This window comes from Neoarius graeffei, chromosome 8 (assembly GCF_027579695.1).
Source record: "Neoarius graeffei isolate fNeoGra1 chromosome 8, fNeoGra1.pri, whole genome shotgun sequence".
In the NCBI taxonomy this organism is placed as follows: domain Eukaryota; kingdom Metazoa; phylum Chordata; class Actinopteri; order Siluriformes; family Ariidae; genus Neoarius; species Neoarius graeffei.
The window spans coordinates 26,595,725-26,614,422 of record NC_083576.1 but is presented as its reverse complement, the minus strand read 5'-3'; the positions used below and the strand labels follow the sequence as shown (position 1 = coordinate 26,614,422).

General features: G+C 39.6%; 1 protein-coding gene across 2 annotated transcripts in view; it reads right to left on the bottom strand.

Annotated features, from left to right (window-relative positions):
- gria3b (glutamate receptor, ionotropic, AMPA 3b) overlaps nucleotides 1-18,698 on the bottom strand; it is a 476,246-nt gene that overhangs the window by 82,160 nt on the left and 375,388 nt on the right. For both annotated transcript variants that reach the window (XM_060927491.1, XM_060927492.1), the window contains exon 12: nucleotides 16,766-16,964. In XM_060927491.1, coding sequence (XP_060783474.1) covers nucleotides 16,766-16,964 — 199 coding nt within the window. The remainder of the gene's footprint in view (nucleotides 1-16,765; nucleotides 16,965-18,698) is intronic.

Sequence of the window (18,698 nt, the reverse complement as noted above, 5' to 3'; positions counted from 1 at the left end):
ATAGAGTGATATATATGGTGCTATATAAATTTGTCTATTTATGTTATTTATTATGGTTGAATGGGGAAATCCCCACAGTCATGGACCAAAATCTAGTGGAAAGCCTTTCTAGAAAAGTGGAGGTTATTATAACAGCTATGGGGGACTAAATCTGAAATGGCATGTTCAAAAAGTACATATGGATGTTGATGGTCAGGTGCCCCTGTGCACAAAGGCCATATAGTGTATGTGTCATTGGCAGTAATTGCACTATAATCCATCCATCCATCCATCCATCCATAACCGCTTATCTTGTGCAGGGTCGCGGGTAAGCTGGAGCCTATCCCAGCTGACTATGGGCGAGAGGCGGGGTACACCCTGGACAAGTCGCCAGATCATTGCAGAGCTAACACATAGAGACAAACAACCATTCACACTCACGTTCACACCTATGGTCAATTTAGAGCCAACAATTAACCTAACCTGTATGTTTTTGGACTGTGGGGGAAACCGGAGCACCCAGAGGAAACCCACACAGACACGGGGAGAACATGCAAATGATGGTGTAGTGGTTAGCACTGTCACCTCACAGCAAGAAGGTTCTGGGTTTGAGCCCAGTGACTGATGGTGGCCTTTCTGTATGGAGTTTGCAGGTTCTCCTTGTGTCTGTGTGGGTTTCTTCCAGGTGCTCGAGATTCCCCCACAGTCCAAAGACATGCAGTTAGATTAACTGACTACTCTAATGTGTGAGTGTGCAGAAAGGAACTGGCCACCCTGCTGCTGCAATTCTGGCCATGTCAACCAAACATGGTTAGCCTCAAGCCCGGATTGGGTTCGGCAGTGACGACAATGACAACTATTGAAATGATAACTTTCATTGTGCAGCCAGCATTGTGCTATAACAATGAATAACATCAGTGATACTAACTCATTTATAGAACATTATAATTCCAGTGTGTGTTGAATCATCTGCTTGATTAGACCATATTTTTTTTCTACTGCACTTTCATTTTAATAATCTTGCATTTAAAGTTCAGCAGTGGCCAGTGAGCACTGTTATAGTAGTGATTTGTGAATACTGTGAGACGGTTAAAGTGTCTGTAGCAAGTGTTCACTCAGTGGGAAGGCACTTGTGTGGTGTTCTGCAGGATGCACCATGGGAGTCTCCCATTTCAGACAGATGTAGGCACCTTATGGAGCAACTGATCAAAGATCAAGTGTTTTTTTTCTGTCTTCACAACATATCATATCATCCTCTCATTTGTTTTGTGTTTTTTTTTAGTGTGCATTTTCTTTGGCAGGAGAAAATAAGACCAATTTTTGCAGGCTGCAGTATTTCCATGATAAGCAGGACAAACATTGGGAAGTTCAGTGATTCATGACGTTCATGAAATCGAAAATTGCTACTTTAAAGCTACAGTAAAAAAAATCTAGCTGATCTCGCTGAATGCCCAGGATAAGCTGGATTTACACTTTCACTGCTACTTAAATGCTCTATACATAGGCATAATCTTACAGATATGAAAGATTTCATAGCTCATTTCTACTTGAAAATTAAATTCCACCATTTGAGTATTCTTCATTAAATTTGGACCTTTTGCATAGATGCATGTATACCAGTGCATGCCATATAAAAAAAAAAAAAACTTCACATGGTTTAGATATTTAGTGTAATTTCAAATAGAGAGAAATTAGCAATACATTAAAATAGAACTTTTTGCACCATGGCATGAACAACCCATGCTTTTAATCTGACTTCTAATTCTTTATTTCAATAAAACTTAATTGACAAAATATAAGGCTATGTAAAAATATTTTCAATTCAAGTAGCATAAAATGTTAAACTGGTACCACAAAAATAGACGTGAATATAAATGTTTCATCATTGGCCTTTGGGACATTTCTTTAAATTCTCAAGAAAGCTCAATTTCTAGGCATTGGCAGGAGTGTTTGAACACCACCACCACTAATTTGAATGACTATAGTTATTTCTAATGCTTTCCCCCCAATAAGATTTGAAGTGCATCCCACACCTATCCATAAAAGATCAAGGTTGGAACTAAATTATACACATCCCAGCACGTCTTCACAGGTAGAAATATCAGCATGCATATCATATTGCTCTGCTTGCTCAAGAATCTTGGCATTTGCCCTAAACACCCGCATCACTGAGTTTCGTGCAAATCCATAAGAGATGGTTACAGGAAAAAGTATATAAATAAGTAAATGGCAAGGACTGTGTCAAAAGATGACATATGTCTCACTGGGAAATGTTGTGGCTGATCAGAAACATCCAGCTGCTTTCTGTCGTCTGGGTCTAATTAAACCAGAATGTGGTTCTTGAAAACCAAATCTGAAATAGAAGTCGAACCCCATTAATCAGTATTTTTTTTTCTTGTCAGCCCTCTGATAGATTTAATTAAAAGTCCCCTGGAACAGTGGTTCACACATGTCATCTCAGATTTGAAAGCCTCAGCATGTAAGAATGTCTCATTATATAGAATGTAGGAGATGCGGGAGAAGTCCCTAAGGAGCATCTGGTTGTCTCTTTGTAAACCTTTAATGACATCAAAATTCCGCCACCAAGCAAACCTCTAACTGATGGAACTTGGCTGAGGTCCTCAGCAAGCGGTACTGAGCAAATAAGCGAATCCTCTTACTAATGCAGTTGCTTAAGTACAGTACAGTATTTTTTGCACTCCGTTTCCCCTTACTTCTCAGCACATACACGCCCATTACAGCCCCTCATTGTTAAAACAGTAATTGTCATTAAAAATATACAGTAAAGTGGAAAAGTCTTCGGCACATGTAAAGAAATGCTGTAGACCAAAAATGGCTTAAAAATAATGAAATGAAAAGTTTCAACATAAAAAATACTATAAACAGCAGTAAGCCATAATAAATGAAACAAAGTCAATATTTGATGTGAGACGACCCTTTGCTTTAAAAAAAATAGTAGTCTCAGGCACAATTAGTGTAGTTTGATAAGGAAATGAGCTGTAGGTTTCACTGAGCATCTTGCAGAACCAGCCACAGTTTTTCTGGACACTTTGTCACACTTGCTTCTTAATTTTGCGGCAAAACCCAGTAGCCTTCATTATGCCTTTTTCAATCTGAAAAGTAGTCTCTGATGTAATATGCTGCTCAGATACAAACTTTTTTTTCTGTAACATTTAATTTTTGGTGGAAAACTTTTGCACAGTACTGTATATACTCACTATAAAGTGCTGTCATTAGGTCCTACTATTTTATACACAGCTTTTATAATTTCACCCTTTGGTAACATATGCTTGTTGACTGTGATCTCTTGAAATGTCAGAGAGCTTATATGAATTCTTAAAACAAATTAAACCTCAGGATATTTAACAATTATTCTACGAAATCGAGTCGTAAATGAACCGATAGCCAATGAGGCGTGTAGTGCTGAGGTGGCTATAGGCCATGTATGACAAGATTGAGTGGAATAACTATTTTATTCTATCTACATTCACTGGATTTTGAGAAACAGAGCATTTTTATTTTTTGCAAATTTGATAAATAAAAACTTTATACAAAACATCCGACAAAATCATTTCCACTTAGAATGTAAACAAACCGGCAAAATGACAGTAGCAAGCTGTGAAAAATGCTATAATAATCATTCTTGAAGAATAAAAAGAGATACATTCTTACCATCAAATACTTTTATTCCATATTTTGTTGCTTTTTTGTATTTTGGGGTTTTTTGTTTTTGAGTAGTTTTTATTTCATCCTCCGTTGGTTCAGCAACATGCTCCACTATTTTATTTTTCTCTACTCATGGTATATGAGCTGATATCCTAGTAGTAGAGTAGCCAATCAGAGAGTGTGATTGCTCATATCCAGTGAATGTGAATAGAATAAATGGTGTTAACAGAAAGTTGTGCAATATAATGCAGGGTTGGGGAAATCACATTTTTTCACAGTTCAAACTGTAGATTAATTTGGACTTGGTGGAGCCTCACTTAAGATCCAGGGTTGCACTGAATTTTAGTTGTCAGCCACATTTGGGCCATTTAAATGATATAAACATATAAATATTCCACATACCACCTTGATGTGAGCTTTACAAATATTTCTACTGTGGCTCACTTCTGGTAGAGACATGGCTCTGTTGTGTCACTGCTCTGGCTGTACGTATGAAATTTTCTGATTTGGCTGACACCTAGTACATGTGTAACTACATGCCTCTGGCAGTACAGCATGGACCTGATTTGGGCTGTCATTCAGTCCAACATATGGGTCACATCTAAGCTAAAAGAAATTTGCTGACAGGGTTAGCTTACCCAGTGAGAAACAGAAAAGTCTAGCTTGCCCAGACAGGTTTTAGTTGCCTGACAGCCTAACTGACAAGGCTAAAATTTGATAGATGATGTTATGTAATAATGTGTTGCAATCCATGAGTTAGTATATGGCCAAAAGTATGTGGGAACCTGACCATCACACCCATATATGCTTGTTGAACATCCCATTCAAATGTTAGTCCCCCTTTGCTGCTGTAACACTGAACACTGTAACAATCTACAATATTTTCAGAAAGTCTTTGCAATAGATTTTGGAAAATGGCTGTGTGGACGTTTCAATTAATCCCGCTCCAACATTGGCAAACTAGTGTATGTCTTTATGGAGCTCACATTTTTGCACAGGTGCATTGTCATGATGAAAAAGGTTTGGGTCCCCGAGTTCCACTAAAGAGAAAATTTAAAGCTATAGCATACAAAGATATCCTTGACATTTGTGCACTTTCAACTTTGTAGCAGCTGTTTGGGGAAGGTCCACATGTGGGTGCGATGGTCTGATAAAAAGTATCATAGTGTAAATGCCTTAAAGATGAACAAAACTCCCAAAATAAACTCCTTTATACTGACAGATAATATCCATACAAGACATGTTCGAGTATTCACTTGTTCATATTTGTACCTGTATACTGTGTACAGATTTTATTTTTAAAGTAAAACAATGTTCCTGGGTGCTGACATTTCACTCTCTCCGAGGTTCAAATATTGCGCTCTGAGTACAAATTACATGAGAGAATTTGAGATTGTGACATCACTTACATGCCACATGACTTACCGAGGCTGAGATCTAGTGGATACTTCACTTCTAAATCGTTGTAAACAACCCTGAACATGCCCGAGTGTCAAGTATTTGGGTGTAAAAATAAGCCTGATCATTGAAGCAGTGAACACACACACACGCACACACACAGAGAGCAGACCCATTCCCAGCCTTTGGGAGACTTTTGCTGCCTATAAACTCCATTGCCGGCTACTCAGTTTTTTTTCCCCCCAAAAAATTAAACTTTTCCTTGTATTTTTATGTGACATGCTTTTGTTTGTTTTTATTCACTGAGAAAAGCAATCTTTTTAGACAGCAAGAATCGTGTTGCTTTGACAACAGACATTGTTTACCAGTATCTGTGTCAGTACTGCATTTGCATCATCTAGCCAAGCGAGATTTACACTTCATAAAAGTGAAGTCTATTGATTCATGGATTTTGCTGGCAGTAAAAATCACATGGTTAGAGAAAATTTCCGATTAGATTTTCAGAATTAGAAGCCTTTATTTTTTTACATATACGGTACCTTACAGCACAGTGAAGTTCTTTCTCTGCCTTTAACCCTGCTGAAACAGTGAACACACGTGTATACACACACACACACACACACACACACACACACACAGAGCAGTGGCACCTGGGAATTTATTTTAGAATTAGGAGCATTTATTTGATGGCTCTGTGCTACTAAGGGAAACACATGCTAGTGTGCCGTTAACGTCACAGGCAGATATCCGGTTTCAGTGCAAATGGCTCTGGCCAGGTAAGCTTATTTTTAGCAATATCATAACTTTTAAAATGGACAAATTGTTGTTAAAAACTTATTTTAAATTTAAACATGCAGTGGGGCACTTACCATAATTGGCAAACAGCCTTTTTTTAAATTATTTTTTTCCTTGAATACCACCTAAAGGAATGAATGTTTATATGAAATCTAAAAAAGTTTCTGAAGTACCACATCATGTTTGCACCTTTGACAAATGTTCAGCAAATCACTGGCTGATGTTTTGACTATGAGCTGTGGTTTCTTCTACTTTTTTTATTTTTATTTTTGTGGCTACTGCCTCATATAGAGGCGGTAGCCATGTCATCGTGCTGTAAGAATGTAAGCATGTAACAATCGTGCACTGCGCATGCACATAGTATGTCAGCCTCAGTTCTGAGGTTTCAGTTTCAAAAACTGTAAGAGGTAAGAGTAGAATAATATAAAGTACAGACACTTGATATATTTTACTTCTGTGATTTTTAAATTGTTCATTTTTGGATTATGCTTCATTTTTGTGGCTACTGCCTCATAGAGTAAATATACAGTATATGCTATGTTTACTGTATGGACATGGTATCAGAAAACAATTTTATTCATAAGCAGTAGCCACATGTACCCATAGGGTACCTATTTTATTTATTGGTTTATTTGATAGGGACAGTGCACAGTCATGAACAATAGTATAAAATACATAATGTAAATATGTCAATGTTAGCATAATTGCTAATTTTCATCTATACTCCCTAGGCAGGTGACATAAAACAGAATGGGATACAAATACACGTACAACACTACAATAATTAGGGACAGATACAACATCACTATCCACAAGTCCAGGACGGTGACAGAACCAGCAGAAACAAACACAATACACAATTACGCAACACACAATATACAACAACATAGATAGAGACAAAGACAACAGCAAGGCACACTCTGCACAAATCCAGTCTCAGAGAGAATAGACTTAAAATTTTTAAATATATAACACAGTTAGAAGTGGTTGCAGTTCTGATTTTCCATGAGTCATGGTTTGAGATGAGCCTTGAATTGGTGATATGTAGGTGTGGCAGCGGGGGCATGGTCAAGCATCGGTCTGTGACTGGAGGGCGGAGTCAGGGAAGGCAAGTGGCAGAATCACTACACCTGATGTTAATTAATATGTTTGTGTGTCTTCCCCAGTGACCGCGCCCTATTTAAGGAGCGAGAGCAGAGGGAGCCCTCTCCCCAACCAGACGACTGATGTGTGTGCGTGTGTCTGAGTGTAAATATAGAAGCTGAAAAGCTAAATAAAAGAGTTTTGTGAACTCAGTTCTGGCCTGCCGTTCTTCTGTGCTCCACCCACCTACACGAACTGTCACAGTAGGGTACACCCTTATTGTAAGTGGTAGACAGTTCCAAAATTTGTTACCATTTACTTCCTGACAGTGCAATTTGTCCAAACGTGGTGTGCCTAAATGGTACCATACAGACCCCTTTAGTAGAGGCCCTTATACTACCACCACTATCAATTTTTTTTTTTTTTAAATCATTTGAGTCACATGACCAGCTGGACAAGATGGCAGCCTAGGCTCTCAGCTCCTGGCCCAGCCTCGCCAAATTGTTGTTTTTTGTGAGTTACCAGTTTTTACACTGGCGGGTTTTTTCGTTGCTTAGAGTTAGCAGATAACGATGTCTACGAAAACCAAAAGCAACCGGCAGGATATTGATGCCATTGCTGACTCCGTGCTGGAGAGGCAGCGGGCCTACTTTGAGCCGCGCCTCGCCCAGATTCAACAGGTGGGGAAAGACAACGATGAAAAGCTAAGTGCTATCCAGGCGGAACTTGCAACACTGACGGCGGGTCTCGGCGCCATCAAATCCGACGTAAATGCACTGAAAACCATGGTCGGAAGCAACACCAGTACACTGGACAGCCACGGTCAAGTGCTACATGCTATGGAGCGGAAGTTAGCCGACATGGAAGATAGGAGCAGACGGTGCAATGTTCGCGTCACTGGTCTAGAAGAGGGGCTCGAAGGCTCCAGCACTGCTCAGTTTCTTGCGCATTCTCTGCCCAAATGGTTCCCTGCTCTTGGTGGTCTCCAGATTGAGATTATGAGAGCGCACCGGATATATAACGACAACGCCCGCAACCGAGAAGATAGCCGCACCCTGATCTTCAGTGCGCTCCGTTACCCGACCCGCCAGGCCATTTTGCAGGCTGCAAGGAAGGATCCTCTTACTATTAAGGGTCAGAGGATCCGTTTTTCCCCGGATTACAGCGGTTTCACTGTCAAACGTCGCCAAGCCTTTCGTCAGGTCATGGATTCAGCTCGAGCTAAAGGTCTGGACTTTTTCTTACTGTATCCCGCCACTTTGAAAATCAAGGACGGCACTCAATACAAAGCCTTCACCTCCCCCAAAGAAGCGGAGGATTTCCTGAGGTCTGTTCCGACCCCGGGCCCAGAGTCCGCCGCGGGAGGTGATGATAACAACCCCCCGGCTTGACTGTTAATCCGTTTCGGACGCTGCTGCTGGAGTTGGCGTTGGTATGGCACTTATTCTGTTACGGGTTCTTTGAACTGGAGAGACTGTTGGTAGGACTCATTGTTTATCTTGCTGTTTTTCGACATGAAGGACTAACCTTGAAATTGAGACTTTTCAGTCGGTAAGCTGTGGAATAGCCTGTTCTCGACAAATATACTTGGTTAATTATTATCACTAAGTTTTAAGTATAACTATCCCTAAACCAGTTATGTTTTATGGGCACTGTGGTGTTCGTCCGCCGGGTTGTAAAAAATCGTACAGTTGGACATATGTTTGTTATTAATCCAGTTAATATTGAACTAATTTACTCCATCTAAAATTGTTACTGTTACAGTGCTGGGCTGGCCTTTTTCCCATGGCTGCCCCATATCCATCATGGTCACAGACCTAATTTACAAATCACGATCTGTTTGTTTATTTATTTATTTTTCCTTTTTCACCTGTTTTGTATGTTGCATCTATATTTTGTGTGTGTTGTGTAATGAGGGACTTTACTTGGGATGCACTTGCACCAGCGTTTATCCAGACAGAGAGTTATGGTGGTATTTTTTATGCAGCTGTACCTGGGACAATTTTGTTAGATTATGGGTGAACTTAAAATTTTAGTTTGGAACTGTGGCGGATTAAATGCTCCTCACAAATGTACTAGTACTTTAGGTTTGTTGAAAAGAAAAAATGTTGACATCGCGCTGCTGCAGGAGACACATTTGCTAAAAACAGACGCTGGACGTCTTGCCAATAAATTTTTCCATACTATAGCCTTCTCCTCTGCAGATACAAAAACTAAAGGTGTGGCCATTATAGTGAGACACAGTTTACCAATTAAAGCACTGACATCTTGGGCAGATGACATGGGTAGACATAATTGTGATTGCTAATGTGGAATTTAATGGCAGGAAAATAGCGCTCATTGCAGCATATGCTCCTAATGTTTTTGACAGCAGTTTTTACAATTTGCTTACAACTAAAATGTTAGATCTAACAGACTATTCCTTTATTGTGGGTGCCGATTTCAATGCGGTGTGGGACCCAGCTTTTGATAGATCGAATGCAACGTCCTTGGGGGAGCAGGGTCTGGCCACGGATGCTCTGAAATCCTGGGCCGACAATTTGGGACTTATAGATATATGGCGGGCGATTGATCAACCCTTCTGTTAAAGATTTCACTTTTTTCTCTGGTAGACATAAGTCTTTCTCTAGAATAGATTTTCTTTTTGCTTCCCCTCAACTTTTTCAATTTATTAACACAGCAGAGTTGCTTCCGATAGCTCTATCAGACCATAAAGGGGTTTTTTGCTCTGCAACTCTGGGCCGACTAACTAAACATGCGGCCAGGTGGCGCTTCAATACTTCGCTGTTAAATGAAGCATTTATTCGTCAATTCATTGTAGGATTTGAGGAATTTGTCAGTTTTAATGCTGGTTCTGTGGAGGACCCTAGGGTCCTTTGGGATGCAATAAAGGGCTTCATTAGGAGCAATACAATATTGTTTAGTTCTAATTTACGTAAAACCAGATCCCTTCAGTTGCAAAATCTTGAAGCAGAGTTTACTAGATTGGATTCTATTTTACAACGTGATTTTACAGAGCAAGTGGCATTACAGCGTACACTAGTCAAGAAGGAACTCAACAATATTATGAAGCAGCAGTCCGAATTTCAAATTCATAGGACCCGACAACGGTACTATTTTCACGGTGCCAGACTGACCCATCTCTTGGCTATGAGGATTAGGAGCAGTGAGAATTTTTCAGACATCCCAGCTATTAAATCTGCAAATGGCAATATCAGTACTGACCCCAAACAGATAAATGTAATATTCCAAACGTTTTATGGTAATTTATATAAGTCAGAGGTACCCCCAGATAAAAGCCGGTGTGACAGATTTTTAAGTCAATTACAATTACCCCGACTTTCAAGCACAGATTCTGCCGATTTAGATAAACCAATCTCACTTGACGAGGTGAGAGATGCAGCGCAGGTCATACAGAAAGGCAAATCGCCGGGTATTGATGGGATCCCTCCTGAATTTTATACCTGCTTTTGGAAGCAGTTGGGCCCATTTCTTCTGGATATGATTAACTTTTCAATTGAAAAAGGCAGTTTCTCTAGGGATGTTAACACAGCTCTTATTTCACTGCTGCTGGAAAGGGATAAGGACCCAACTGACTGTTCTAGCTACTGCCCCCTTAGCCTCCTTAATTCTGATCTGAAAATTTTTGCAAAACTTCTCGCTCGCCGCCTTGAACGTTACATGCCATCATTAGTCAATCCCGACCAGACAGGCTTTATAAAAGCACGACTGGCAGCGGACAATATTAGACATCTTCATGTCATTGACGCTGCAACAGACAACAATACACCCATGTCTGTGCTTTCACTTGATGCCATGAAAGCCTTCGACCGGTTAGAATGGTCGTATTTGTGGTCTGTTCTGGAGGCGATGGGCTTTGGTAGCACTTTTATTGGGTTAATTCAAACATTGTATTCGAACCCCTCAGCACAGGCGCTAACTGGTTGAACTCTCTCCGCTCTCTTCCCGGTTTCCAGGTCCTCGCACCAGGGCTGCCCATTGAGTCCTGCACTGTTTGTGCTCTCCTTGGAGCCGTTAGCGCAATCGATTCGTCAGTCCAGTCTGGTCTCACCTATCACTGTCTGTAACACACAACACCAACTATCTTTGTATGTGGACGATGTATTAATATATCTAGAAAATCCTGCTCAGTCTATATCACACCTCTTGTCCGTCTGTGAGGAGTTTGGAAGCATGTCGGGTTTTAAAATTAACTGGTCTAAGTCTGCTCTCCTACATCTGAATGATTCTGCCAAGACATCGGCCCTTCCTGTAAATATTCCCATAGTGCAGCAGTTTACGTATCTGGGAATCAAAATTTTTTCTTCTCTAAATCAGATTGTTAAATATAATTATTCTCTCGCTCTGAATGAGGTTCTAAAGGACATGGACCAGTGGCTTGCTCTACCCATCTCTATTCGGGCCCGCGTCTCTATTATAAAAATGAATATCCTGCCCAGGATTAATTTTGTCAGCGCTATGGCCCCCCTCCCCCCTCCGTCTGGCTACTGGAGCAAACTCCAATCTGCAACTTCCAAATTCATCTGGAACCGAAAGCGGCCGCGTTTGAAAATGTCTACTCTGCAGAGGAGGAGGGAGAATGGCGGACTGGCCGTTCCTAATTTTGAACTTTATTCTTGGTCGTTTGTGCTCAGACCCTTGCTCTCCTGGTTTGGTCCACACTCCACTGTCTCTTGGCTCACACTAGAAAACAACTTAGTAAACCCATGGACGCTCAAAGATGTCCTTTTTGTCAACATGTCTGACAAATGTCAGCTGCGTTTTGGTCCCATTATCTCCCATCTTGTATTAACATGGAGATCAGCTGAAACACATTGTCATCTTTCCTGCAAGTGGCACACGCTTTCTCCAATTTTCAATAACAAAGCCCTTCTGATTGGTGGTAGACCTATCTCAGCTCCTCAGTGGGAGGAGAGAGGTGTCCACTATTTGAAAGACATTTATAACAACTTTGGACTGCTTTCTTTTACTGATCTTAAGGATGCATTCGATCTGCCTGGTTCCTCCTTTTTCTTTTATTTGCAGCTGAGGTCAGCCCTTAAAGCATATGGCGTCCCGTGGCAGTGCTCTTTACCCATTCATCCACTCCGAGATGTATTTACTAAACATGCTAAAACGTGGGGTGTCCGTTACCAGTAAAAAATTATATAATTTGGATAAATTATATAATTTTTTACTGGTAACGGACACCCCCACACTTCCAATAGAGAGGGTCTGGAGAAGAGATTGCCCAGGTCTGACTCAAGATTTTGATTGGGATGACGTGTGGTCTGGCATTCGTGATGTGTCACGTAATCCAGACCACCAGCAAATTCATTTCAATTTTTTACATAGAATATACCTTACCCCTGTCAAACTTCATCATATGAAAATTATTAATGATCCTTTTTGCAATCTATGCTCTCTGAAAGCTCAGGGCACGTTTAGTCACATGTTTTGGGAATGCCCTCCTGTTGGACAACTGTGGTGCAATGTTGCATCTAAGTTATCTGATTTGATACAAGAAACGGTACCTGTTAATATGTGTGTGTTGCTTCTGAATGACCTGTCTACTCTTAATATTTCCAAACTGAAGAAGCGTATAATTTTTGCTGGACTGACAGCAGCCAAGAAAATGGTTGCCACTCGCTGGAAGCCACCTAATTCTCTCACTATCAAGTCTTGGACTCTTTCTTTTCTGGATGTCGTATATTTGGAACTTTCAACAGCCCGAATTAATGGTGCCAATGAGAGCACACTAAATGCCTGGCGTAGTACTACTGAGACTCTGAAAGATATGCTGTGAGCTTGTTTTTAGTTTTTCACCACTGACTCTCATTCATTCCTGTGTCCCTGCATGTCAAGTTCCTCTCTCTTTTGTTTTGTATGTCTTTGTGTGTGTCCTGTGTCGGTGTGTCTGTATATGTGCGTGTGTGTATTTTTTATATTTCCCTTTTTTTAATAATATATAATATTTTGCTTATTTTTATTTATTTTTTTGCTTGTGATTAATAATGTTACTTCTTCCGTGTTCTGTGGTGTCACATGACACGTTCCTTTGTCTTGGGCCTACTGTATGCCTAATGTGTAAACTGAGACTGTGTTGTGATGTTGAATCCCTAAAAGTATTGGCATGCTTCTTTTTTACTTTTTCTCAAACTTCAATAAAAATTTGATCGCAAAAAAAAAAAAAAATCATTTAATGGGGTGGGGCAAGCCCATGTAAAGCCTTTTTATATATATATATATATATATATATATATATATATATAAAGCATGCATACATGAACTTTTTAAGATTCTCCAAGCTCAAAAGATTGTGTCTTTCCAAGGTGTTACAGTAATGAAATGACACTGCCTTTTTTTTTTTTAAAGATATTTTTTTTGGGCTTTTTGCACCTTTATTGGATAGGACAGTGTAGAGACAGGAAATGAGCGGGAGAGAGAGAGACGGGAAGGGATCAGGAAATGACCTCGGGCCGGAATCGAACCCGGGTCGCCCGCATTCATGGTATGGCGCCTTAACCACCTGAGCCACAACGCCCCCTGACAATGCCTTTTTATCAAAGATTTTTATGGCTTTTTAAAAAAGTAATTCTATTGGTTTAAGTATTGTTGTAACAGTTAGTGACCAATTTGTGAAACAGTACTCAATATGTGAAAGGACCATCGAATGTAATAACATCCTAGCCACTTTCATGTTGAGAAATGGCCTGATTTGCTTGAAATTCTGTATGTTAAATTTTACTTTATTTGACACCCTTTTCACATGACTTTTAAATGTTAGTGTGGATTCCAGTGTCACTCCAAAGTACTTGAACTCATTCACAACATCAAGCGCTTCTCCTCTAAGGAACACATTAGAATGTGTCACCTTTGCAGGTTGTTTTGTGAACATCATGCAAGCTCTTTTTTGGTGTTTAAATGGAAACATGATTTAGTAAGCCAGTCATGAACATGACTCATGTCAGAACCAGTCGATGAGACCTCTTAGATGTTTTTTGCATGGGTATAAATTACTGCATCATCCGTGTACATCTGGATGCTGACATTTTGGCAAACATCAGGTAGATCATTAATGTATAATGTGAATAAAATTGGACCAAGTATAGAGCCTTGCTATTGGACAATCAAGAAGGGGAGATGTAGTGTTGCCAACACAAACACATTGCTTCCTGCTTGACAGGTATGATTTCATCCACTGGAGAGCTTTCTCAGAGAAATTGCATCAAACATTGAATATATTGTTTAAGTCTGATGTCTTTGCTTTCTCTTGATATATTAAAGTGCAAGGTTTACCTGTACTAAACAGATTATGTTATGGCTTAGTACTAAACTTTATTTTTCTCAGATTTGTCAATGTTTCCATATCCAACATACAATGCTTCTCCTATTCATATCTACAGTATATTTGTATCTGTTTATAAGTTATCTGTTCATTTTGAATAATCATCCCTTGTGCATACCAAGGCTTTTAAAATTTCTCTGGCTGCTGGATGACAGAAGAAAAGAATGATTGAGATGTTTATTAGAAGCCCACTGAACGAGGTAACTATGAATAAAAAACTAATAGTCTGTTTGTCCCAGATGCCCAGGATACTGATTTGCCCACCCTCGCAATGTAATCATGGTGCAGTTGTTCCAATAAACAGTATACTGTACCTTTAACAACAAGACATGGTGAGTAATGCTGTAAAGTAGATCCAAAATCAGTTTGCCTCTTGTCTAAACATAGCTGATAGTTAATTTCAGCCTTAATTGCAACATCAGTCCCTCTGCGCCTGTGGCCATATTGCTTACTTCATCTTCCCCTGTCTTTTAAGTGCACTATTTGACCCCCAGGGCCTTTTTTCCATCATGTCCAATTTGCTTGCCCAGGAAAAGCAACTAATTATATTTGGGGGTTTGACTTCTTTGGATGGAAGGATGAGCTACAGGTTTTGATTTAGACTGCTTTATCACCACCGAGCCCCATTACCCTCCTGACTCTGATAAACCTACTGTACAAAGTACTGTCTATACAACTTCAACCTCCTTTAACAGCCAGCAATTTCAAAAATCTTTATTTATTTATATATATATATATATATATATATATATATATATATATATATATATATATATATATAAGGGAGGCGGCACGGTGGTGTAGTGGTTAGTGCTGTCGCCTCACAGCAAGAAGGTCCTGGGTTCCCGGCGAGGGCCTTTCTGTGTGGAGTTTGCATGTTCTCCCCGTGTCCGCGTGGGTTTCCTCCGGGTGCTCCGGTTTCCCCCACAGTCCAAAGACATGCAGGTTAGGTTAACTGGTGACTAAATTGACCTTAGGTGTGAATGGTTGTCTGTGTCTATGTGTCAGCCCTGTGATGACCTGGCGACTTGTCCAGGGTGTACCCCGCCTTTCGCCCGTAGTCAGCTGGGATAGGCTCCAGCTTGCCTGCGACCCTGTAGAAGGATAAAGCGGCTAGAGATAATGAGATGAGATATATAAGGGATTGTTGTAACTGTACTAGGCAGAGCACTTGTTCCCAGTGTTGTAAAGTCACTAAATCTCGAGTCCTAGTCCAGTTTTGAGTCCCCAGTGTTCAAGTCCAAGTCAAGTCCAAGTCATTAAAAAAATTTTGAGTCGAGTCCACTATTGATCTGAGTCGAATCCCAGAACAAGACTCTAACCGCACCATTTGACGGTGGCTGTTTTAGCGCCATTAACATTAGTTTGTTCCTGAACATGACATATGAACAGGTGACTGTGCATTGTCTTTCTCAGGGAGTGTGAAGTATTCTGTCAGAGACGGTTGGGAGATGGATGTAAGTGCAGAAGGTATGTTTTATTAATACAAGTGAAGACAGGTAAACAATCCAGAATGGCAGGCAAAACCATAAAACAGGCAATAGGTTGAGCAAGGCACAAACAGGCTATTGCAGACTAGACAGATTCAAAGACGAGAAACAGGACATCAGGAGACCAAACAAGGAAATAAGGCTCAGTAATATGTCAGCAACACAATACTTCACAAAGTGTGTTTTCACAGTTTTTATATAGGCATGCTGATTGTGCCTTAATCCTGTGCAAGTGTGAGTTGTTTGCGGCGCATACACGAGAATCTGCTTGGCGTGTGCACTGTCCGGAGTGCGCCCGAGAGTCTATCTGATGCACGTGCCAAGGTGTGCAGGTGTGACACTCTTGCATGAAATTAGTATAAAAATTAATGTAGGTATAAAAATCTTAAGCCAAATTATTATGGCATGTTAGGAAAAATAAAGAAAAAAATCTGAGTCCTCATCTCCAATTTACGAGTCCTAATGCAGTTAATGCACGAGTCCAAGTCCGAGTCATCAGTGCTCAAGTCCAAGTTGAGTCATGAATCCTTAAAATTAGGGCACGAGTTGGAGTCCTGGACTTCAGTACTACAAGCCTGCTTTTTCCTAATTTTTGCAACAATTACAGTACCATGTTATATGATTAGACTACATAATTTGGAAAGAGGGAAATCCATCTCATATTGTGTTGTGTGGCTGGAACAATCTGAAATTTCAATGACTCCATAAAGTAAGCTGGAGTAGACTTCAGAGTATCTTAGAGTTTGTTCATTTCTTTTAGCTCAAAATTCCAAATAAGCCCCAACTTTATTTAAGTCAAAGTTTAATTGGTTATCATCCAATTACCTGGAAGAATAAACCCAACAAATGATCAGAATACACCCTTTTTTGTACACAGAACTCTTTAGCAGTCCAATGGAAGATCTACTCAAGAGATTAACCCAATTAGACAAATACATTTTCTGCCAGGTCAAATACCTCAGTGTTTTTTGAGGGAGATTCAAGTCCAAAATGAAGGCAAACTCACCCTAAAGAACTCTTTGGTAGAACCTGAGTCCAATGTTCCATAGGCAATCTCTGTTTGTTTGGCTAGATCTTCTGCGCTCTCAATGGGTGAGACCATTCTCTCGACTGTGAGGAAGGCAGCCAGGTTAGCAGTATAGGACGAGATGATGATGAGGGTGAAGAACCACCAGACACCTCCCACTATTCTGCCCGATAAGGACCTGAAGAACATGCATACAAAATGCATGATTTAAAACATCACATAATGAAAAAGTACAAATCAATTTAATAATCTGTGGTGATTTTGGGTTTTATTCTTCTTGTATGTCTGATCCCAAAAAGAGACATCCGTGGAGTTTCTAGGACCAGTACTTGTTGATAAATTATTTCTTTACCAATCCATTTTGACCAAAAATAACAATCTGTAACATAACCATGACATTGTGTGGGGTGTGAGGTATTCCTACAGAGGCAAAACAATTTAAACTGAGAAACGTACCGTACCAGAAATTTAAATGGAATGCTCATGACAGATTATTGCAAGAGAAGACATTTTGGTGTCAGGGTGATGCATGGCTGACAGCTGTGTCAGATTTTAAATTGTTCTACTCAATCAGTAATGATAATAGCTGATCACTCACAATCCTCAGAATGCCTGGAATAACCCTTTATGCTGCAGTGTATGTAATGTAGCAGTGTGAGACAGATTTTTACATTCTAGTTCAACTCATTTGTTATTTGTTTGCCAGTTGCAACAATATACAGCACTGTGCAAAAATCTTAGGCGCATGTAAATAAATGCCGTAGACCAAATATGGCTTAAAAATAATGAAACAAAATGTTTCAACATTAAAAAAAATACTATGAAACAGCAGTAAGCCATAATAAATGAAAGAAAGTCAATATTTGGCGTGAGACGACCCTTTAGTTTAAAAAAAATAGTAGTCTCAGGTACAATGAGTGCAGTTTTATAAAGAAATTAGCTGTAGGTTTTATTGAGCATGTTGCAGAACCAGCCAGAGTTTTTCTGGACACTTTGACTGTCACACTTGCTTCTTAATTTTGCAGCAAAACCCAGTACCCTTCATTATGTTTTCTTTTTTAATTTGAAAAGTGGTCTCTTATGTAATATGCTGCTCAGATACAAACACTTTTTTCTGTATCATTTTAATTTTGTGCTGGAAAATGAATGTCTGGAACTCTAAAATGTTTTTGTACTGACTCGATAATGTAGAAGTCATAAAATAGAAATCTATAAAAGTTTGTATGACAAAAAGCGTGCCTAAGATTTTCACACAGTACTGTAGAACAAATCCAAAGCAAATTTTAGTAAAGTATGAGAGACACACTTTTCATATTTTTTTCATATTGTTCTTATTTTGTGGGTCAACATGGTGCACATACATGTCTAATACACAGATATTATCCACTCCATAACCCCCTTTTCCAATATACAGTGCTCAGCGTAAATGAGTACACCCCCTTTGAAAAGTAACATTTTAAACAATATCTCAATGAACACAATTTCCAAAATGTTGACAAAGTTTAATATAACATCTGTTTAACTTATAACGTGAAAGTAAGGTTAATAATATAACTTAGATTACACATTTTTTCAGTTTTACTCAAATTAGGGTGGTGCAAAAATGAGTACACCCCACAACAAAAACTACTACATCTAGTACTTTGTATGGCCTTCATGATTTTTAATGACAGCACAAAGTCTTCTAGGCATGGAATGAACAAGTTGGCGACATTTTGCAACATCAATCTTTTCCATTCTTTAACAATGACCTCTTTTACATCATATAAGTACCTTGGAGTGCATATTGATGCTGCACTCACATACAAAGAGCACATTAACAATCTAGCTAGGAAGGTTTCGCAGTGTCTTGGCGCCCTCAGAAGAACCAGACCAAACCTGACAACAGAGGCAGCCAACACCATTTACAGGG